At 39.1% G+C, this 23,970-nt stretch overlaps 1 protein-coding gene across 2 annotated transcripts in view; it reads left to right on the forward strand.

Moving 5' to 3' along the window:
• KIAA0825 (KIAA0825 ortholog) overlaps positions 1-23,970 on the forward strand; it is a 515,459-nt gene that overhangs the window by 178,333 nt on the left and 313,156 nt on the right. For both annotated transcript variants that reach the window (XM_089679161.1, XM_089679162.1), the window contains exons 11-13: positions 6,324-6,506; positions 9,575-9,688; positions 19,916-20,055. In XM_089679161.1, the coding sequence (XP_089535287.1) occupies positions 6,324-6,506; positions 9,575-9,688; positions 19,916-20,055 (437 nt within the window). The remainder of the gene's footprint in view (positions 1-6,323; positions 6,507-9,574; positions 9,689-19,915; positions 20,056-23,970) is intronic.

Consider the following 23,970-nt stretch of genomic DNA (forward strand, 5'->3'; position numbering starts at 1 on the left):
CCTAATCAGTGCAGGATGTTTATCCCAATTGGTAATATTTGTTTTATTGTTCATGTAGGGACTTCCCCTATTTCTGAAGTATATAAAAACCTGTGTTCCTGTTCAATAAAGTAGTTCCATTTGCACCTGAGCTAGTGCCGTTTAGTTATTTGGTGCCATGCCCAGCTTTAATACATTGGTCCTGTGTCCCAGTGGCAAGGAAGCTGTATTCTGACAGAATCACCCAATTTGGGTGACAGGCATTTCATATATATCATAGAAGTTAGAAGATGCAGCTTGATGTTTTCTACATAAACACTTGGTGTTGTAGCACTGAAATGTACATTCTCTGTGATTGAAACACTCTATGTACCATAGAATGTAGAATACATCCAAACTAAAACTATCTCCAAAATTAAAAATGTTTTATGATGGAATTAGATGTCTATGTGCATAGCCCCTTGTTTGGAACAAGAGAAAGCTAAATAAACAAGATCTAAACAGCTGACTCAAATTACTGTTATACACACCCTGATGCCATCGCCCTCTGTCAAAAATACAGGTAGTTTTAGGCAGTAGCCTTCTTTTAATTCATCAACAGCAGTGTTTAGCAACGTAATGTACTGATCTCTCCAGCTGGTGCGCATTGATGATGCGTATTACAGTAATGCTCTAAAATAATTTGCTCCATCTTAACTTAACCCTTTCTGTATTAGGAAATGGAATTATGCCATTCAAAGTAGAAAATTATGCCATATATCTCTATAGTGTGGGCGGCTTAATATTTATGTCTGCATATTGTATATTTCCTCTATTTATGTTCAGTATGTAAAATAGAATGAAGTTGTCATGCTTCATCATTTAGTAATGGGCTGTTTACATTTCCTGCCGAGAAGTGAATAAAACGTTCTTCATAAATCAAGCATTGATGTGTTACAAATTCTTGCTGACATTTTGATGTACAGTACATAATAACGTATTGGGATTGCCAAGCAGTTTATTTATACATACGCTAAACAACAGCACACTCCATTAGACAACTCTAATTATTCATTGATTTGTGCTCTGTATTCAAGCTACTGCTTAATTGAAAACTTTCTTTAAGTAAATATCTTTTTTACAGATTAAGTGTTCTGATGTAAAACCATAGAAATAGAAACTTCATAGTTTCAAATTCCAGTACCTAGTCCTTTAAAAATCTTTTACAAGTGTTAGGGAAGGAAGCAGCATATTACCTTAGTGGTTGACACTTCTGCCTTGCGGCACTGGGGTCCTCTATTTGTCCAGGATGTACTCTGCATGGAGTTTGCATGTCCTCCCTGTGTCTGCGCGGGTTTCCTCTTAATACTCCAGTTTCCTCCCACACCCAAAAAAAAATGCTGGTAGGTTAAGGAAACTATAGAGATGTGTCACATGTTTCAAAAGTGTGGTTATAAAGAAGGCACACTTCAGAGAGTGGTGAATATTGCTATATCTACACACAGAATTAGTTTGTTATGTGACAGTGCTCATAGGAGAGCTTCAGAAACATACCAGTGTTCTTCACACTTACATTTTGGAATATAAGGAAATTAAACATATGAAGATGATGTGTATCCTAAAATTCTCTCACAAGGATTCAGGATGGTCCCACACCATGCTCCCTCTTTGGGAAGTCACCAGCCACCTAGTGATGTCTGCTCAAGAATACAAAGTAGAACATGGTTGGACTTTGTAGGAAACTTTAAATGTGGTGTTAACAATGGTCCTTGTTGCACGTATAGCCTGAAAGGAGATAAATGTAGATCTACTTCGAATAATTGGGAGTTTAGTATTAGCTCCTTTATTAACTGTAACACCAGGAATGTTATATACTTAATTACCTGCGGGATATGTACTATTCACTATATTGGCAGGACTACCAGGAGGTTGCGGGATTGCCTCCATGACCATCTATATAATATTGAGAAGGAACATGGCACTAATGTTGCGATGCATTTTAACTGTGTTCATGGAGGTGATCCCACTGCCCTACAGATAACAGGGAATAGAATGAGTGAGAACCCAGAGGAAGGGGGGTGATTTATTCAGACTTTTATGTAAATGTGATGCATTCTGGATATTTCATGTTAAGACAAGAATTTGAGCAGGTCTTAACTTTGAAGGGGCCTTACCCATTATAATGATTGAATTGTTGTTCATTTTGATGCTTTGGTATGGATTTTTGTGTTTTTGCTTGATAATTTTTATTCTTTGATGTATGCATATGAACAATGTCTCTATCAATCACTGCCAATATAGCTGTCACTGTAGTTTTTTGCTGTATCACATGTTTTATTTGTTTGTTAGCTCTAATGATTTCAGATTTATTCTAAACTTTTTTCCTTACAAGATGTATCTGCATGTGAATGTATAGGCTATCCTACTGATTAAGCAAACCTGAACATTCAATTGTGGAGGTATTTAGGTATGCATGGTGGGACTAACAGTCAGGTTTTGACAAAGCACTGTCACAGTGTGTTCCCTCCCCTGGCTGTACATCTGTGTTGCTTTTATATGTGGTTACCAATAAGGCTATTTTGGATCTGTAGTCGAGTGTGCAACCATTCAGATTCTTTGTTGGGTGAGGAAATACATTGTTATTCCATAGTGGAGTTTGGGCATTGACCATCAGGAAGTGAAGTTTAGAGAGCAAGAAGTCCATACTTTTAAAGGTTTCAGCTGTAATTTGTCAGAAGTGGGGTTAGGAGCTGCATCCCTATACCAATGAGATATGAAGAAGAAAAGGATTGGGAAACAGGGTTGATTCCATTTTCTTAGATAATTGGAGAAATCTGGAAGATTCTGTGGTTGCCTAGTAAGGTATATGTGAACTCTGTGAAGCTCCATAATACAGTCTCAGGTCTGGTAATGCCAACCCCAAACAAAGGGCACTGCACAATTTTAAAATACCTAAGAAGTATATAAATTGGAAAGTACCAAAACGTATAAATTGATGACAGGATTGGTTTATGCAAGGTCACTCTTCCCAGGACCCCTAGTTTGGACCATATTTGTATTTTAGTCTTAAAGTAGAACTATATGCAAAACATTTTTTATTCATTTTGGATAGAGCAAGGGAGTTTATAACCCCTGTCAAAACTTTTTTTTCACCTTCTATGTCCAATTGCGGAAATTTCCCTTTACTTCCTGTCTCATAGCCAAACAGGAAGTGAGAAGTGAAAGGAAATTCCTTAAAATTAAGGGAATTCCTTGGGAACCCCTAGGTCACCAGACTAGTGTCCCCATTGGAAGATTTAACTTCTATTACTTTTCTGGGGACAACCCAAAATTTAGAATTTTCTTTTACTTTCACTTTCAATGATAATGGTAAACAGGACAAATAGAGAGGGTGAATCTTCTTAATGGGGGCACAGAGAACAAAAAAAACTAACAAGGGTTTTAATCCCTCACCACTCTATCCAAAATGAAAACCTAATTGTAATTTTGAGTGGCTTAATATTTAATTGCAGATATTCTACCAGGTCCACAGATATAAAAATACCTCACTCTCACAACCAGGAGGAAAAATATCTAAGGATGAAATTTGGGATTCCAAATTAGCAGACCAGAATATTGAGCAAACTGATCAATAGTCTCCAAAACCACATGGAGTGAAGGCTCTGGTTTGCCAGATATCACAGCATGTCATCTGCATACAGGCTCACTGTATCTACGTGTGGCCCATATTTCAGGACTTGGATACTTGGGTGTGTGCATAGTACAGTAGCTAGTGGTTCAACTACTATTGCATATAATATAGGGTAAAGCAGGCATCCTTGACGAGTTCACCTGGACAAAAATAAAGAATCTGAGGTCCAGTCAGTCATTAACACTGGTATGGGCTACTGGTTTACAATATAGATTTTCAGACTAAAAAAATTAGGGCCAAACCTGCATCTACGCAGTACCTGACAAAGAAACTTCCATTCTACAGAGTCAATTGCTTTCACTGCATCCAAGCTGACCACAGCTCTGGTGCCCAGCTTTCATGGGCATGTATAAAATAAAGAAAAGTGAGCGCACTTCAGTGAGCGGCTAATGCACAAAAAAGGAACTACAAGCCCTTCCAACCAGAATAGAAACAATAAAGTGCAGCGCTACAAATAATATCCAAGTGACAATTATATATGCGGTCATCAAATATAGGAATATTGAAGATGATAAACAGTTCAGTGATGGGGGACTCTCAGGGAGTATAGATGCAATCCAATCCCAGGAATAGATAAATTGCCTGCTTACCAGAAGCGCAATATTAATACGCATGTACAGGTTACATGTAGCCGGGGTCCCATGTAGGCGCTGCTTTATAGTACCCAGATGGTCCGTCGGTGGTAAGACGATGCTGGCCTGGTCGGATCACACTGCTCCTTGGATCCACGCAGAGAACCTAAAAATGCTGGGGCTGAGGTATGGGAACTCAGTGCCAGATGTAAGGAGTAAGAATACTCATAGTGTAGTATGTTTTAAAATTATTTATTAAATCCAATAACGTAAACCATAAAAGTTACAAAACGCATGCCTGCAGCCTGTAGCCAGTATAAGCAGCTTGAAAAAGAGATTCTATACACTGACCAGTGAATACCAAAGGTGGGCCGCCGGACCTCCTGACCCGGCGGCGTAACGTCAAGGCGTGCGAAGGCTCCTCCTAGACGCGTTTCGTGTCAATACACGTCTACTGTAGGGGTGATGCCATGCATGCCTGACTTCTGTTTGCCTCTTTATATGATTCAAAAATCGCGCCAAACCGCAGTAGCGCCGCCTCGCTGACGATCGGCGCTACTGCGCATGCGCGGGCGCCATTTTCCTGTGGTTTGGAAACCATAAAGATGGCCGCCGCGTGTCCCACTGCGCATGCGCGAATAGCGCGAATAGCTTTCATGGGCAGCTTAAGTCCTCATGCTCATTGCACGTTTTGATAATGCTGGTAACATTAGCTGTGTAAAGTCACATTAAAAACATGAGTTTCTTAGCATTTTTTAGAGTTTTTGCTTTAGAGTTCAGGGGCGGACTGACAACTCATGGGGCCGCCGGGCGATAGGGGATCATAGGGCCCCTGTGTCCTTGCCCACATCCAAAAAAGCCTATGAAAAAGCCAATGAAAGGTACCAGGGGCATTTCATGGGGCCCCCTACTGACACCAGGCCCTCGGGCAGTGCCCGAGTGCTTGAATGGTCAGTCCGCCCCTGTTAGAGTTTAGCGACATTTTACCGTGATTAGCTGCGTTTTCTCACATCTTTCCACGTTTGCTTTTTTTAGAGTTTTTTTTGGACATAAAAAAATTTTTTTTTTGGTCAAAAAAAGTCCAATAACGCTGGTTTGCTGCGTTTTGCCACCTTTTTCAGTGTTAGAGCGTTTTTACAGCTACAAAACTCCTCTAGAAACCCACTAGTCCTGGGGTTTTTTTCCAGCCAAAAAATGTTGATTACAGTTTATGTGTGCATGGACACATAGGATAACATGCTGGGGGGTTTATTGGCTGTAGAAAAACATGTCAAAAGCCAAAAATAGCCGCTGTAAAAACGTCAAGTGTGCATGAGGGCTAAAGGTTCGCATAAAAATGCCTAGTGTTCAGGATGATGCTTTCTTTCAGGGGGTGAAACCCATTTGGTTAGGGAGGTAAGCATATGAATTTTTTAAAAGCTTACTTTAAATTGAACCTAAGAAAAACAGCTAAACTAAGCAACTCAATACATGCATTTTCCTTAGCAGATTTGGACCCTTTGCCACACTGCGCAAACAAGCAGGTGCACTGTTTTCTTTTTTAGTTTTCAGCTTCTTCTGCCACCTGTTTGCTCAATAGACAATTAGGGGTTTATTTACTAAAGCTGGAGAGTCCAAAATCAGACTCCCTTCTGCATAGAAACCAATCAGCTTCTAACCTCAGCTTGTTCAATAAAGCTTTGGCAATGAAACCTGGAAGCTGATTGGTTTCTATGCAGAAGTGAGTCTGATTTTGCACTCTCCAGCTTTAGTAAATAAACCCCTTAGTATCAGATGGGTTCACTTTCCAATGAAAAAGAGGATAAAGCTGAAACAATGGTGACTATGCAGTGTGGCAGAGGTGTGCATGTATTGCACCACTGGCAGATTAGAATCACAATTATTTTGGCAGATGTAGTTTATTTGCACTTCAATTGTATTTCTAGCTGTTTGGCTGGATATCTGAATTAACATTAGAACACAGTGATTACATAAGGCACTGCAGGCTAAGGTGTAAAGACTGCAGTATCAAACACAGCACTTTTTAAGGTGTAATTTAGGCAACCCTCTTATTGAAAATATAAAATCAACATGTATTACCTTTCCATCTTATCTTATTTCAGGATTGATGTCTTGGCCATTCTTTCTTGTGTGGAAAACTTGTTGTGGTCAGTATGCAGCACAGTTCAAGAACTCATCAAGCCAACACAAAGTTACAGAGATGTCATTTTTAAGATACATAGCTACTGTGACCACCTGCTTGTGGTTCTGACAACCTCTGCAGCACCCTTGGATATCTTGTCACAGTAAGTATTGTAATTAAATTTACAGAATAAAAATATGATTAGAACTGGACACACCCACAAAGGGATTTGGCCTAATATTATTGTTTTCAAATAATCAGTTGAAAATTGTGTTAAGGGGGGAAATAATAGCAAACAGTCACATCTGGGTATTGAAAATGAATGTGCTAAAAGGTAAAATATTCAGCAGAGGACAAATCAATAATCAAATGCATGTATTTTGTTAGTTGCATATTTTATGCAGATTGGTGGAAGATGACCTTCTGTCATAGCTAAATGTATAGGGTGATAGATGGCAGTAAAGATAAAGTAGGGGCAATTAAATCCTTCTCCACTCCACCCAGGACTTGAAAGAAATTGTGAGTTTCACTATTTTGTGCACATTTACCTTATGAAATGTAAGTGTGAGCATTGGTTTGTACAATAATGAAATAAAACATACACATACACACATAGTATTTATAAAATGAACGCTATGATCAGTTGATGACTTATGAACTAAATGGACACACGTTCACATATTGCTAATAATCAGATATGAGGTAGATTCACTAACCTGTATTTCATTAAATTGTACATTATATAAAGGAAATAGATCAGCAAAACCAAAAGCACCTTTCCATCATTTGGATTCCATGTGATGCAAAAAAAAAAACCCCATATGAAATCTTATTCAAGACTGGATTGCAGTAAATCTGCTATATTTGACCGTTTTAATGGTAAATGTCTACTTCAAGATTCTTTTTGAGGCTAGAAAGAATCTTTGTCAGCTTGCCTCTTCGGTATAAGTTCACATTTTATTAAGTAACATGGATAGGCAATTGACAATCTAAAGCTGATGTGAGGTGATGAGTGGCAGGGAAATAAAGCCATCTGACAATGACTTTGCCTTATCTGAGCGTTATTCTCTGTATACCCTGTAAAGAAGACTGGATTTCACTATGATTTCTAAAACATCTGCTCTTTTTTTTCTGAAATACTCCACATCAAGGCACCTGTGCTGGTAAATGTGCAAGTGCTGTAAAAAATAAGAAAGCTGCTGAACAGAAAAGGACACTTATTTTATTGTGGTACAGTTGGAGAAGTTCATTAAGTGCTCACAGACTTTTCAACATGATGTAGATAGTGCAAAACTTTTGGCAGGTCGTGTTAGTTTTAATGTGTCAGATTTTTTATGCTTCTATATATACTAGGATATATACTAGGTGTTCTCTTTGTTACGTATAGCTGATCATTAGCGAATATTGTCAAACAGTGGCTGCAACTCAGTGCTTATGCCATGCAGACAAAGTCAAGGGTTCAGTTGTTTGCGCAACCAAACATTAGAATTGGGACGATGTGTTGTGTGAGTTGCTTAAAATCAAAAAAATATTGTTGGTGCCAGATGTGGCAGTTGCAATGTCACTGGAACGGCTGAAATCTGTATAGTTTACAGGAAAACACCTTGTTAATGAAAGACCAGAGGAGAATAACCAGACGTATTCTAGCAGCCTCAAAGTACTCAGTTGGTCAAATAACCATTCTTTATCTTGAGTAGGATGGCACAGGAAAATATATTACATAGAACAAATAGGACACCTAAGTGGTTACATAAAAAGTGGATTTAGAGATTCCCCTCTTTGTTGTAGATGCCATCGAGACACAGACGATCTGATCCACATGTTGTGGTGGTGTCCCCAACTATTCTGATATTGGCAAGGAACAGTGGATATGATAAATATTATACATTATATGAAATTCAAATTCCCTCTGTCCCGCTCAGCTGTGTTTTAGGGGAGCTGAGTTTTTTTGGAGTTAAATAAATCTTCAATGCTGGCTATATATCGTGTCCTGTTTTTAAGAAGGACGTTAGGGGCTAAGAAGTTGCTCTCACCTGCCCCTCCAACAGTGGATGATTGGGTTAAGGAGGTTACTTCCTATGTTACATTATATATAAGGCTCATACTGCTGTACAGGAGTATAACCTCCAGAGTAGATTTGGATTGGTGGGTTTTTTCCCCCTCTTTATTTTTCTGAATGCTGTAAATTGCAGCCCTTTTGGGGGTTTTGTGCTATGATTAGGTTTGTCAGATGTTTTTTTCTTTTTTTTTTTTTTGCTGTTTGTAATCTGCCTTATGTATCCCACTACTGTAAGTCACAGCCACTGAGCCAATGAGGAGGGGGTGGGGCCGAGCTGCAGGCTTTGTGTGAATAGACAGACATAGCAGCGGCTTGAGAGTGAGCCTTTTCAAGTGCCCCTATAGCAAAATGCTTTCTCTGGGGCACTTGGCATGAAGGAGGGACCAAGAGCACTGGTAGGGGACCCAAGAACAGGAGGACTTGGGCTGTTCTGTGCAAAACCATTGTACAGAGCAGGTAATTATAATATGTTTGTTTTTTTTTTTTAATCTGCCTTTAATATCACTTTAAGCTATGCATTCATTAACAATTAATATTTGCTGCTACTGTATAAACACAATGAGCCAAATAGGGTCTAACATTTTACATAATGCTGTTAGTATAATTGTTTTCAAGAAATATGAGCAATGGCCATGTACAAAGTGTAACCCAGAGCAAATAATCAGCCCCAAGATAAGTGAAGTATTGATTGGTTGCTGTTATTTTCCTTTAACATTGTTTTGTCTTATAAAATAGACATTTAAACCAGGCAAGTATGATTTGTAATAGTCACACTGGTATTTCCTACTGTATTCCCAGTTCAAATACACATATTCCAGTTACCCATTACATTGTCATTTGTGCAGAATCCCAGGCTTTACTATTGTATATTAGAAAGTGTTCATACCTTCTGAGAAACATCATAAAAAAAATTAATGTTCTGATAAGAGAAAGAAAGGGATGATCATTAAATTTGTTATATAATTTAATATTTTGTAAAGTATTTTAGGGGTTATATTCTTTTCAGATGGTATATTCAGATACAGTGGTAATTGCATCATATGCTTTAATGCTTATTGATTGTGAAGTTTTACACTTTTTTTTTAAAATAAAAACTTTAAAAAAGATGAAACTGTTACGTTAGCATGTAATATTTGTTATATATATTTCATGTCATTTCAATGTCATTGCAGGGCAGTTAAGAAACGTTTTGATGAACATCATGCTCATCCTTCAGAACCATTACCTGAAGATTTACTGTACTGGTTAAAGAAAGTAAATCCCAATATATTCCCCTCCTCATCAAAGTAAGTATGTTTCTTTCTTTTATGCCTTCTTTTAATGTAAATCTTAAAAAAAAAACTTTGACCTACAAACTCTTCTTGCTAGCCAATTTTTGTGTTTCAGCTTTTGTTCTGCTTTAAGCAGAGGTTATTTTCAATGAAAACTGCTCATCACAATGATCAGCAGATCAAGTGACTTGGACAGCTGGAGTTATATGCAAATAATGACTTTTTTATATTGAAGTATAATTGCACCTTAGGTGCAGTTACACTTATATAATGGCTCCTTTAAGGAGAAAGGGTCTGCCTTCAAGGCATATCTGCTTTAATTAAATAATTGCTTTATGTTTGTCCCAACATGGGAGCTGTGTTAGGCTCTGTTAAACATTTGGCTTGGCAGTGTGGATTCAAATATATTTGCAAATGTATGAAGCAGAAACCTCCTGTTTTTTATGTTTAATCTTATTTTATTAAGATTTCAAAGGAAAGGAGTACAATCCACAATATATCAAACATTCAGCTATAATATATGAAATCCAGCTTGCAAGATATATGTGAAAACATAGGGAAATATATACATACATGTATCGTGTGTCTATAGAATAAAACTGAACTAATTAGCAGAACAAAAGTTTTGGAGTTTTCATTAATCTTACAGTCAATATATACGATACATTGTCAAATGGAATAACTATAAAGGTGGATTATGTTTGAAAATGAACAAGTAATTTGAACAATTACCCCTGTATCATTTCTCAATACAAACATTGTGAGCTTGGAGTCAGAAATCCACATTTTATCAGGTAACAGATAAGTATAGAGATAGGGAGAGAAATATAGATAAAGATGAAGGATGAGGATAACATTTCCATAATAATTATTAGTATAATAGGGACATGGAATGTTCAGGTCTTTTCACTTGACAAGCCAATTTCTCAAAATTTGTGTAAGGCCTGGCAAGCGAATCCACAGGACACACTGGGTATAATGTAGAAATTTCTGTTTTAATGTAAAGTTATTAAAATGGTTTAGACTTTGTTTTTGTGACAGTGGGCTGGTCAGTGTGCTGGGGTACTTTTGTATTGTCCTGTGAACTACCCTTCCCATGTGCATGTTACTTTTGCCAAGTATAACTGGATCAAAGTGGTTGTCATTCCTTGCTGGGCTATGATGTACCGTATTTTTCGCTCCATAAGACGCACCTGACCATAAGACGTGCCTAGGTTTTAGAGGAGAAAAACAAGAAAAAAATATTCTGAACCAATGGACTGCAGACATAGTACAGGAAGTGACCAGACACTGCGGACACAGTACAGGAGATGACCAGAGACTGCAGACAGTACAGGAGTGACCAGAGACTGCGGACAGTATAGGGGATGACCAGAGACTGTGGACACAGTACAGGAGATGACCAGAGACTGCAGACAGTACAGGAGTGACCAGAGACTGCGGACAGTACAGGGGATGACCAGAGACTGTGGACACAGTACAGGAGATGACCAGAGACTGCGGACACAGTACAGGAGATGACCAGAGACTGCGGACATAGTACAGGAGATGACCAGAGACTGTGGACACAGTACAGGAGATGACCAGAGACTGCAGACAGTACAGGGGATGACCAGAGACTGCGAACAGTACAGGAGATGACCAAAGACTGCAGACAGTACAGGAGATGACCAGAGACTGCGGACAGTACAGGAGAGGACCAGAGACTGCGGACAGTACAGGAGATGACCAGAGACTGCGGACAGTACAGGAGATGACCAGACACTGCGGACACAGTACAGGAGATGACCAGAGACTGCAGACACAGTACAGGAGATGACCAGAGACTGCGGACACAGTACAGGAGATGACCAGAGACTGCGGACAGTACAGGGGATGTGCAGAGACTGCAGACAGTACAGGGCATGACCAGACACTGCGGACCTTTAGGGAGGGAGGGGGAGCGGGTACCTGAATTTGACAGGTACCCACTCCCACTTCCGCGGAGATCTCCTTCCTATACTGTGGGCACCCGACTTTGACAGCTGGGTGCCCACTGCACGAGAAGCGCTGCGCTTTGTGAATGGCCCAGCGTCTTTTGGGACCTGTCATGTGTCCCAGAAGACACCTGACCATTCACAAAGCGCAGCGCTTCTCGCGCATGCACAGATGCCGGGGCGGGAAGAAGTTTGCACAGGAAGACTACAGCACTGGACCAAGGAACAGGTGAGTTCCTGCCGCAGAGAACAGCTGAGTGGCTGGCCCGGTATTCTGACATGGTGGCGGCGGAAATACCGGACCGTCCGCTTTATATTCGCTACATAAGACGCACTGATTTTTTCCTCCATTTTTTGGGGGGAAAAAAGTGCGTCTTATGGAGCGAAAAATACGGTAAGTGTAACTTCACCCTTTCCTCCACCTAAACCTTCTTGTTGGACAGTGATACCACCCATCAGAGCCACCAATAGGGGGACTCAGCAGGCACCAAGCCTTGAAGTTTAAATTTTCAAATACCTTTGTCTGCCTTTAGTATCTTGTATCTCCAGCACTACTGGTTGTTTTAACATAAGTTTTTCACTGTAGATAATATCTGGTCTTGCAGTTTTCCATCGATTGATGACAAGTGTATTACAAAAGTGTAGCTTTTTGATAGTTCTTTGAAAGTCTTTTTGTATTGATTTCAGTAATGCTATGCTGCTATAAAGTTCCACAGTTATAGAGAGCAGCACAATGAAAGTACTTTTGGGCCCATCATTGTTTTTTTTCATGCCTAAGATTTCTCACAAGGTGAGCAAGGGGGCCTTCCAAAGCATATGTGAATTCTGACTTTCAGAAAAGTTGATGTTTGCATAAGAGATTCTGTAGGGTCTGGCAGAGATTTCTCTGCAAGTATGTATTGTGAGGCAACTTGTGGTGCGTGTTACACAGTGCTTATCTTAAATTCTGTACCCCTGATACAGCTTTAACATAAAGACAATTTCCTGGAAAATAACTATTTACGCTGTTGAAATAGATATATATGAGTTGTCCTACCTGCCAAAAGATATGCATTTATTGTTTAGCCAGTCTTATTATGCAGACACTCTCACTAGATAACATATTCACTCACTTTTCTCCAGCGTAATTTAGCAGTACAGCTTGGCCAAAAAAAGCCCCAGTCTTAATTTACCAATGATGGAGAAGCACTATGCAGATGATGTCATCACTTTTTTCACCAGTCAATTCCCTGTGTTCAACTAAAAGCACTATGCTATGCAGTCCTATTGACTGACAGTCAGATCTGATAGTCCTGCTAAACAAATAATTACTAAAAGCTAATATATGAACAGATTTCAGTACTTATGCTAGCTCTTCCTAAAAATACATTAAATTATTTAAAGTAACTGGTTTATATCTCCTTGGAATTCATGTTTAATATCTGAGCATCATGAACCCATGACATTTCTCTACTCTCAAAATCACCTAAACATTTTGATTACAAGCTGAGTACTTTTTGTCCCAATTAAACAATCCAACGTTTTCTTTTCTAATCACTTCATGCATAAGACCATCAATAATACCAGGTCAGGTGAATATGTCTCCCCTTGTATGCCCCTTTTCTGTTGTGAACCCTTCTGTGGCTCTGAAAGCAGTATTAAACCCAAAACCAAAAATGTACTACATTGCAGCTTACAATCATTGGATGTTGTAGCTGCATTCATTTTATTTTTTTTAGGCTTTTTCCCCTCTGTTTTTCTTTATAGCCTCCCTGGCGGTATTCCCAAGTGTAGCTCGGGGTAAAGTTTCAGCACCACAAGCGTTAACCCCGAGCTACACTTGGGCTTACCATGAGGCGCTACTCCGAGATCCCTCAATCACTTACCTTGTCCTGCCCTCCCGCGATGTCCCTCCTGCAGTGTCCCCGGCAATGTAATCCGGCGGATGCCGGCATCTGTCATCTGGGTTCCGTCCCCTGTACATCCCGACACTCGCAGGGGAATTTGAAAATGACAAAAAGTGACATTCACTAAAATCACATAGTAGAACATTACTGTATCAAAGCATTTCACATACATTTTGTCCCTAGTGCTTTGTCCTGTGCCCTGCCTGCATTTTTACTGTTCCTATTGCCTGGAAACAGAGAAACGCCCATGGCGTCCAAAAAGCGTCTCTTTAGGTCAAAAGCGGTTTTAGACCAGCTAGAGAACAGCAATAGTAAATTAGAACCACTTGCAGAATTGAGTGATAATGAGTCGTGGGGAAATTCGTCATCAGACACTGAAAACGATTTTGCGACTTTGCTCAGTGATGTGCGAACTTGGCGCTCTATTTCAAATTTCAGTGTTTTTGGTTTGATTATATTATTGAATTAAATTTATTGTTATTATTATATTATTATTTTTTATGATTATTTATAAAATTATAATTTATGATTTCATGTTTCACGTTTTATCCTACCCGGGATGTTTACTAGACTCTTGTTTGGACAGATTTCAGTGAGTTATTCCTAAGAATTACAGGCCTACAATATAAAACGCCAAATTTCCATGCAAAATAATGGTACCGCTTTCAGCACTAAAAAATCTGAAATAATCATACCGCCAGGGAGGTTACAGCACACATTTTTTTTTCTGTTAGGATAAAGATTTTACATGAATAAATAAAAGCTGATTATTGTCAGCACCCCTGTCAGTGTTAAATGGTTTGTCTCGCCCCTCTCAACTGATACATCTGAGAGAGTTTGTTCTGTTGAAAAACAACAGACTTACTGGCCAGAACACCAGATAATAGAATAAAAAAAAGAGCCTAAAAATGCAAACGAATGCATCCATTACATCTAAGAATTGGTAAGCTGGACTATAATATACGTTTGCTTTTGGATTTATTACTGCTTTAAATCTAGACAGTTAAACCAAAGCAAATTATGAAAAATGTATTCAGGTTTCCTTCAGTAAAAATGTCTTTTCAAAATGACCATCTGGAGATATAGCTAACTGAGGCTTTATGCAAATTTTGACTTTTCTAGTAAATGTCTAGTTTGAACCCTCCCAGTCCTCCTTATTGGTTATTTAACTGCTTCCCACCCAGCCTTTAGTACTATGATGGCCTGGCAGGACCGCTGTTGTTCTGGGAGGACGTCATATGGGGCGCGCGGTGATCAGTGGTGTGCTGTGTGTCTCTAACACAGCGGATCACAAATTGAGGTGAAGGGCCGATGACATAGGCTCTTTACCATGTGATCAGCTGTGTCCAATCAAAGTGGATCACATGTAAACAGGAAATGCCAGTTATTGGCAGTCCTCTCCTCGCGCTGACGGCGTGTGAGGAGAGGAAAGCTGGTAAATGGCAATCCTCAGAGGGGACATGGACACTGATCATCAGTGCCCTGATCATCAGTGCAGCCCCATCAATGACCATCAGTGCTGCCTTTCAGTGCCCATCAGTGATGCATCTCGGTGTTCATCAATTCTGCCTATCAGTGCTGTTTTTCAGTGCCTGTTAGTGATGCCTGCCAGTGCCCATCAGTGCCATCTATCAGTACCCATCAGTGCCACCTATCAGTGATGAATGTCAGTGCCCATCGGTGCCTTCTATCAGTGCCGCCTCATGAGCTCACATCAGTGAAGAAGAAAAATTACTAATTTACTAAATGTTATAACAGAAACAAAGAAAAACTTTTTCTTCAAAAGTTTTGTTTTTTTCATTTGTTTAGCAAAAAATTAAAAAACCCAGTGGTGAATAAATGCCACCAAAAGAAAGCTCTATACAGTGCCGTGAAAAAGTAATCACACCTCTTGAAATTTTCCACATTTTGTCAGGTTAAAACCAAAAACGTTAATGTATTTTATTGGGATTTTATATGATAGACCAACATAAAGTGGCACATAATTGTGAAGTAGAAGGAAAATGATAAATGATTTTCCCAATTTTTTACAATGAAATGTCTGAAAAGTGTGGCGTACATTTGTATTCAGCCCCCTTGAGTCAATACTTTGTAGAATTACCTTTCACTGTAATTACAGCTGCAAGTCTTTTTAGGTATGTCTCTACCAGGTTTGCACATCTAGAGAGTGAAATTTTTGCCCATTCTTCTTTGCAAAATAGCTCAAGCTCTGTCAGATTGGATGGAGAGCGTATGTGAACAGCAATTTTCAAGTCTTGCCACTGACTCTCAATTGGATTTAGGTTTGGACTTTGACTGAGCCATTCTAGCACATGAATATGCTTTTTTTTTCCCTAAACCATTCGGTTGTAGCTCTGGCTGTATGTTTAGGGTCGTTGTCCTGCTGGAAGGTGAACATCCGCCCCAGTCTCAAGTCTTTTGCAGGTTCTCTTCTAAGATTGCCCTGTATTTGTCTCCACCCATCTTCCCATCAACTCTGACCAGCTTCCCTGTCCCTGCTGAAGAAAATCATCCCCACAACATGATGCTGCCACCACCATGTTTCACGGTGGGGATGGTGTGTTAAGGGTGATGTGCAGTGTTAGTTTTCCGCCACACATAGCGTTTTGCTTTTAAGCCAAAAAGTTTCTTTTTGGTCTCATCTGACCAGAGCACCTTCTTCCACATGTTTGCTGTGTCCCCCACATTTGACAATGATATGCCTACCTCCTGGAGAGTGTCCTTCACTTGTCTGTATGTTGTGAATGGGTTTTTCTTTACCATAGACAGGATCCTGTGATCATCCACCACTGTTGTCTTCCATGGACGTCCATGCCTTTTTATGTTGCTGAGCTCACCAGTGCGTTCTTCTTTCCTCAGAATGTACCAAACTGTTGATTTGGCCACTCCTAATGTTGCTGCTATCTCTCTGATGGATTTGTTTAGTTTTTGAAGCCTTACAATGGTCTGTTTCACTTGCATGGACAGCTCCTTTGAAATCATGATGTATGTTCACAGCAATGATTCCAAATGCAACACTTAGAATAAACTCCAGACTCTTTACCTGCTTAATTGATGAAGAAATAGCAAAGGCGTAGCCCACACCTGGCCATGAAACAGCTTTTGATTCAATTGTCCAATTACTTTTGGTCCCTTGAAAAAGGGGGGGGGTGGCTACTCTTAAGAGTTGTTGTTCCTAAACCCTTCCTCCAATTTGGATGTACATACCTTCAAATAAACCTGAGAGTGTGCACTTTCAGCCCATATCCATTATATAACTATAGCTTGAATATGTTTTGGTAAATACCTGAAAAAAACTAAAATTGTGCCTGTGTCCAAATATATATGGACCTAACTGTATTTGTAAAATATTTTGAAAACCATTTAGCATTTTCCTTCCACTTTACAATTATGTGCCACTTTGTGTTGGCCTATCACATAAAATCCCAATAAAACATATTTAAGTTTTTGGTTGTAACATGACAAAATTTGAAAAATTCCAAGGGGTATGAATACTTTTTCAAGGCACTGTATATCTAAAAAAAAAAAATAATAAAAATTTTGTTTGAATGACAATTGCGTGGTCATACAACTCTGTACCCAAAGTGCAACAGTGCTGAAAGCTGAAAATTGGCCTGGGCAGGAAGGGGGTGAAAGTGCCCAGTAGACAATTGGTTAAGCAAGCATCCTATTATATACAGTATAGTTTGTATTGTTTTAAAAAATGTGAAAGTTCTATTTCGTGACATTTTCTTTTTGCATTTATGAAGCTGGTCTTGCTCACACAGAGCTAGTTATGAGAATGAGCTAGCATATGCCTCTCCATATGTGCAGCATAGATCCACTCCATACAACTATCGGTGGTCGCTCCATGGCCAAGGTTTTTCCTGCAGCCTGTAATCTCTCCCCTTAGATCAAATCACTTTGCTGTGAACATTTCAGTCTGCATCTAAATTAAGAGCCAGAAATTTGTATATATTACAATTTGATTATTCTCCATCTGTTTGTGGAGAAAAAATGTATTTGTACCATAATTTTCTATAAATTGTGTTTTATTATTTTTTTACACAGATGCATTTGGAAAAAGCTTTATGTTTCTTTGCTAAGTGCTGCAGAGCAAGCAACCTCATTTACAGCTACTAAATTTTCTTTCTTGCTTTTTCAGTAGCATTCTTAAATTAAAATCTGTAATTTTCCCCACAAGGCAAAAAACTAGATTCATATTTCGGTAACAGTCATTTTTACACATCTTCAGAGATCATTTCTAAGGTTTATAATCAGTTTTTAAGGTTTTTTGGTTTTTACTTTTTCTTCTAAATATGAGATCATTGCAGCTTTTTGAGGACTTGTGGGATGAATTTCTGCTACCATTAGTAATAAGGGATAATGCATTTACCATGTACAGCAAAGGTACCTTGGGCAGCAAGGTCAGAGCAATACCAAAGCACAATGTTTATAGTTTTAATTAACTTTGTTATTTTTATTTTTGCTGTTTCTGGACATTTCTGCACACTTTTTGGTAAATCTAATAGCAAAATTATAGAGTAGAGAAATGCAAGGGCTGCTTAACATAAGCACACAATTCTCCGTTGCTCCAGTAAGTAGCCATGGTTAAGGTTTATGGTTTCCCCTTGACTGATAGACTTCAAATGATTCCTCTGTGTATATAGTACGTAATGCACAAAAAGCTGCCTCATAGCACATTCTGCATTTAACTTTGACTATAATAATCAAATAATATAGTAGGGTAAAAAAAATGTTGAAATTTGTACAAAAAGAAATCATCATTCATGTGTACCTAGAACATATTTATATGCAGTATACACCCCTGCTCAGGGGTTGAGTTGCATGAAAAGCATGTCCTAATGAATGCAGAGTTTTGTCAGGGAACGCACACAAGGTAGTTTTCCCATTTAATAAAAACATGATGTACTGTGTGTACAGAAACAAAATGTTCTACTGGATGAATAAGAGTCAAACTCCAGCCTCTAATTATATTTCACCATCACTGAAGCACACAGCTGAAATGGTTCACAGACAAGCCAAATTAGAAGGAGGTGCTTTGAACATTATGAATATTAAAATCATCTTTTTGGCCAGTATATGTTAGTGCAGTATTGCAGCTGCACTGCTATATTGTAGCTGCACACTAATATTTGATGGTTCAAAGGAAGTAGGGTAGTGCCTAAATGTCTGATCAGATTGTAATGTATTGGCAGACACACCGCCCTTTGAAATTTTTACTCCCAAGATTTTTTCCCCAGTTTCAATAAAAAATTGAAAATGTTAATCCATTCTTAGGTGGCTGCTCACTCTTTACCATATGCTAATAGCTCAGTGGAAGCAAGTTTGCTGTCATTTCTTGCTACTGCAATTAGCTATATTTTGCTCCTGAGTTGTATAGTTATTTACATCTCACACATTTGGCTTATTTTTTCATTGCACATCTTCATATTCAATATACAGCAGATCATAGGTTATTACTGAATTAACAATAATTAATTTGGTAAATGGCTGATAAAACTATCATTTTGTTGAATCACTAGCCATAGCTTTGTCTACCACAGCTCTGAGAACTCCAAAAGTATTGGATTCTAAAATGTGGGACAAGTCTTGCAACCTTGGAACCCCAAAAAGTGATCTTAGGATCCACATTGGAATCATAGAACCTGCTTTAAGTGCAGCAAATGCATTATGGGCCAGATGAACTCTCCTAGCATCATAATACTAATATCACTTCTGGTGATGTTCGAAATCCTTGTGGTGGAAAATCACATTCCTAATCCATTAAATAGCCTAATTGGGCCTGGGTTGCTCTTTGAAGGAACTTATATGGTCAATAGTTAAATAGACATTCCCTTTTTCCTTACCCTTGTGCTTTCCTTTTTCCTTCTTTAATAGCCCCCATTATTCTGCGCGTGGCAAAGCTAGTATATTTTCCCCTGATTAAATAACAGAATGGTATTTTGTAAATTAGTCTTTTGTCTGTCGAAATGACTTGTGACTTGTAGCAGTAAAATGAATTAATCTGTGCGCACCTCCTGGGTATTGTGACACTAAGGTAAAACCTGGAAAAGGCAGATTTATCCATGCACAAAAAGTAGCAATTTTTAGCTTCTACAACAAGAACATACATGTTTCCGCACAATGGATGAGTGAAGTTACTTTGTGTCAGTAACATATCTGGCAGCCTACCAAATGTTAATTTGCTCTTAGCTACTTGAGATTAAATGTAATTCCTTCCCTGAGCAGTTTTAAAGTAAGCAAGCATGAAAGCATTTTCTGAGTAATCTGGGAGGAATTGACATTTAAATGAGTTAGCATTACATCTGCACTTTAAGGCTATTCATTTCATAGATAAATTAACTACATTATTCTCTCTTTATCTTACGTTTTGAAAGAACTCCATCAGCAGAAGAAATGGCAGTCCAGGGTCAGCTGAAACTGCTCTTATCCCAACCATGCTGTAATTGGAACTTGCTGCTCGAAACACTGCTGCATCCTGATTGTCTTGTTGCTAGAACTTTGCTGACTGGCTCAAGTAAGTGCACTTTCTATTTAAAGTATTACATTATGTATATGTGTGTCTGGGTATAGTTTGTGTGTGTTTCTTTTTGTCATTTTGAAAAAACAGAATTGACACAATATCCTTTAAAGAACAAGTGAACCTAAAATAGAAAGTTACTTTTTGTATAAGAGCGGCTGACAAAATTCACAGAGCTGTATTTATTTGACTTCTATACTGTTAACTTTATTTAATAGTACTCTATAGAGACCCAATCAGGTCAGTCTTGGTGGACTCTTTCCTAGTTGCATTTCTTTTACAGAGTTATCAATTAGATAATATGTGTACCGAGATCAAATAATTGAAAAAGTTTGATGTTAAATGAAATTATTTGTATGTCTGTGTGCACAGATAGATTCACATCAGCTTCTGTCCCACCATGGAGCTGACATAATCTCTCAAGCATACATTGTCTGACCACTTTGAGATGGAAGCAAGTGAAGCTGTAAATATGTATTGATTGTGGGAGTATCTATGGTTTAGAGAAACCTGGAGGAAATCCATGCATAAATGAGGAGGATGTTCAGACTTCATGCAGATTGTATCTGGGTAAACAGAAAAATTGGGGGTGATTTACTAAAACTGGAGAGTGCAAATTCTCTGTATAAAATCCAAAGAACATCCAGGTTTTATTGGCAAAGCTTAATTGAACAAGCTGAAGTTAGAAGCTGATTGGCTACTATTCACAGCTGCACCAGATTTTTGTAAATCTACCGCATAGGCAGTTTGTTTCTTCCTAAACTGTAGACATTAGGGGCACTAGGATATACAGCTACAGCCCAAAGATCCTATTTTTGCAAGATCGTTAAATAAACATACATGATTGGATTGTCTGAGCATCCATACAGTGTATGGTTAAAGAGCAGGGAGGGAGTGTGCAGCCAGATAACAAGAGTACCAGTTTATCTTAGGTGAAACAATGCCAGCTGGCTGATATGCAAGACCACTATGTAACCTTAGATTGGTTGGGTGGGGATTACTGGTGCAATCCCATGGCATCTATGCACTTAAGCAGAGGTAGGATCTGTTTTATACAATTATTAATTGTGGGCATCTCTAGTCTCTTCTTTATAACACAGCAGTGATCAAATATTTCTCACTAGTGTTAGGTGACCTTAAAAGCCCATTGTGCCATTTATTATTTCAACAGCTAATTAATACACCATTTAGACAGGTAACATATTATTATGCCATCCTATTGAGTATGCAGAGGTTCTATAGCAAACAAGAGGTAAATGCCCACATTTCTTTAATCAATCTGCCAGTTATCCTTCATTAAGGCTTATTTAAAAAGGCAATGAAAAAAAGTAATGGTGAACATCACTTTTTTGTCCTACACCAATTGGTGCACCTCCTGAAAGAAGTGTGCTATATTAAATGCTTTATTTCCTCCCCGTTCCAACAGTCTTCACTGTGTGGCCCTGCCCATCACCACACAGCCTGTCTAAAAAACATCCCTGCTGGTCCTTTTCTTAGAGAACATGCATAGCCTCATTCACTCCTATGGGTAAGCCTTATTTCACTGGACGGCTGAAAAGAATGGCGCCATTTTAACATACAAGATGCATAGTGCCCTCCACCACATAGGGCGGATACTAACATTCCATTGAAAATCTGCCATTGTGTAGCATTTGTCTCCTCCATAGGAAAAACAAAACTTTAGTATATGTATTCTGTGTCATGAGGTTCCTGGTGAGGTAGCAGTCAGAATTTAAAATGGGCAAATCTCTCAGCACATATTTTTTCTGTGACACATTTACCATGACATGGCTATCATTACCATGTCTCTTTAGTCTGCATGTTAGTGTACTTAGAATCCATTTAAGGTTTTGACCTTAAAAATGCATTTTTAAAATTGGTATTTTAAAGTGCCCTTGTTGCACAGTTTTGTGCATTTTGACATGGATTATGCAATATTTTGTAAAGAGAACGATTCAAAATTGGTTTTTTTCTTGAATCCGAATATACAGTCTGAAATTGTCATAAATTGGCAAACATGCCTATGTGTTTACTTTTTTTAACTTTTATGAATGGTCTGTGTTATGTTAATACAACCATTCATGTAGTACTCTTAAATAAGTGAGTCTTCAATGTCCTCACTTAAAGGAGAAGTACAGCCAAAGCTCTTTTGGCTGTACTTCTCCTGTTGATCACAGGAGTGCAGTTCCATCTGCGCTCCTGTAACCCATTTTCAGCTGACAGCATGCTACTGGCCACTGTTGGCTGACATAACAGAGTTGGTCCAGGCTGGGGAAAGATCGCAACCGTATGGTCAGGATCCACCCAGGAGCCTCGACTGGTACCTGACTTAGCCTCTCAGTGAGCTGCTGAGAGCCTGAGCCAGCCGCTCCTGCCCCCTCCACAGCCCAGGACTGGGGGGGTGCAGAACAAAGAGCAGTGACTGACAGTCAGCGCTCTCTGCTCAGAGCATTGGGGAAAACCGAGCGATCAGCAGTGTCTGATCACTCAGTTCTCAGCCTTAGAGCCGGCAGGGGACAGATGCAGCATTGGATTGATGCTTCATCCACCTAAGTAAGTATGATTAAAACAATATATATATATCCCATATTTCTCTTGTAATGTCTATTGCAATATACTGTAACAGATACAAGTAGTTAGGAGGAATGTAAACAACATCCAGACTATGTGTTTGATATTGCCGTGATTACTTAGGAATTGGAAAACAGCACACCTTAAACCAAATTAAGTCTCCCTTAGCTCCAAGAGTTATCCTCAGGAAAACTTATATTTTTTTAATTAGATATTTAGTTTTAATAGACAAGTCTACACAGTTATAATAATATATAATTATATGTTCAGATGCCTTCATAAATGCTGGGCTGATTCTCTTTAACCACTTGACCTCTGGAATATTTACCCTCCTTCATGACCAGGCCGTTTTTTGCTTTTTGGCACTGCATTACTTTACCTGATAATTGTGCAGTCATACAGCGCTGTACACAAACTAAATGTATAGAACTTTTTTTCCCACAAATAGACTTTCTTTTGGTGTTATTTGATCACCACTGAGTTTTTTTACAGTCCATGGAAAAATGCATAAGCTAAAACTGAACCATTTAAAGCAGTGGTGTAGAGGTATAAACAAGCCCTTAAAAAGGAACTATACTTATTTCCGCTCCAGCAATGCAACGCCCTCAAGCTCCCTTGCGGCACCTTCCTTTGGTATCTTCAGCCATTTTGAGTGGACAGGCCTCTTGATGACACATGAGAGTTAATTCATTCCGGCACCTAGCATATGCCAGGACTTTACACCGAGCCGTGCATGCACGCCGTGCATGAGTTTGCAAGGAGGTAAGACTCCTTTGATGCAGAAGCGACATACTATGTCACATACACTATATTGCCGAAAGTATTGTGACACCCTGCTTTACACGTACATGAAATGGAATCCCAGTCTTGGTCCATAGGGCTCATTATTGAGTCAGTCTACCATTGCAGCTAATCTGGGAAGGCTGTCCTCAAGTGTGTTTATGGGAATGTTTGACCATTTTTTCACAAGCGCATTTGTGAGGTCAGGCACTGATGTCGGTCGAGAAGGCCTGGCTCACAGTCTCCGCTCTAATTCATCCCAAAGGCGTTTTATCGGATTGAGGTCAGGACTCCATGCAAGACTGTCAAGTTCCTCCACCCCAGACTCACTCATCCATTTCTTTATGGACCTTGCTTTGTGCACTGGTGCGCAGTCATGTTGGAACAGGAAGGGGCAATCCCACAAAGTTGGGAGCATGAAATTGTCAAAAATGACTTGGTATGCTGATACCTTAAGTTCCCTTCACTGGAACTAAGGGGCCAAGCCCAATGTCTGAAAAGCAACTCCACAGCATAATCCCCTTCCACCAAACTTTACACTTGGCACAATGCAGTCAGGCA

Source organism: Staurois parvus, unplaced genomic scaffold (assembly GCF_062004578.1).
Source record: "Staurois parvus isolate SC_StPar_1 unplaced genomic scaffold, SC_StPar_1.0 ptg000218l, whole genome shotgun sequence".
Taxonomy (NCBI): domain Eukaryota; kingdom Metazoa; phylum Chordata; class Amphibia; order Anura; family Ranidae; genus Staurois; species Staurois parvus.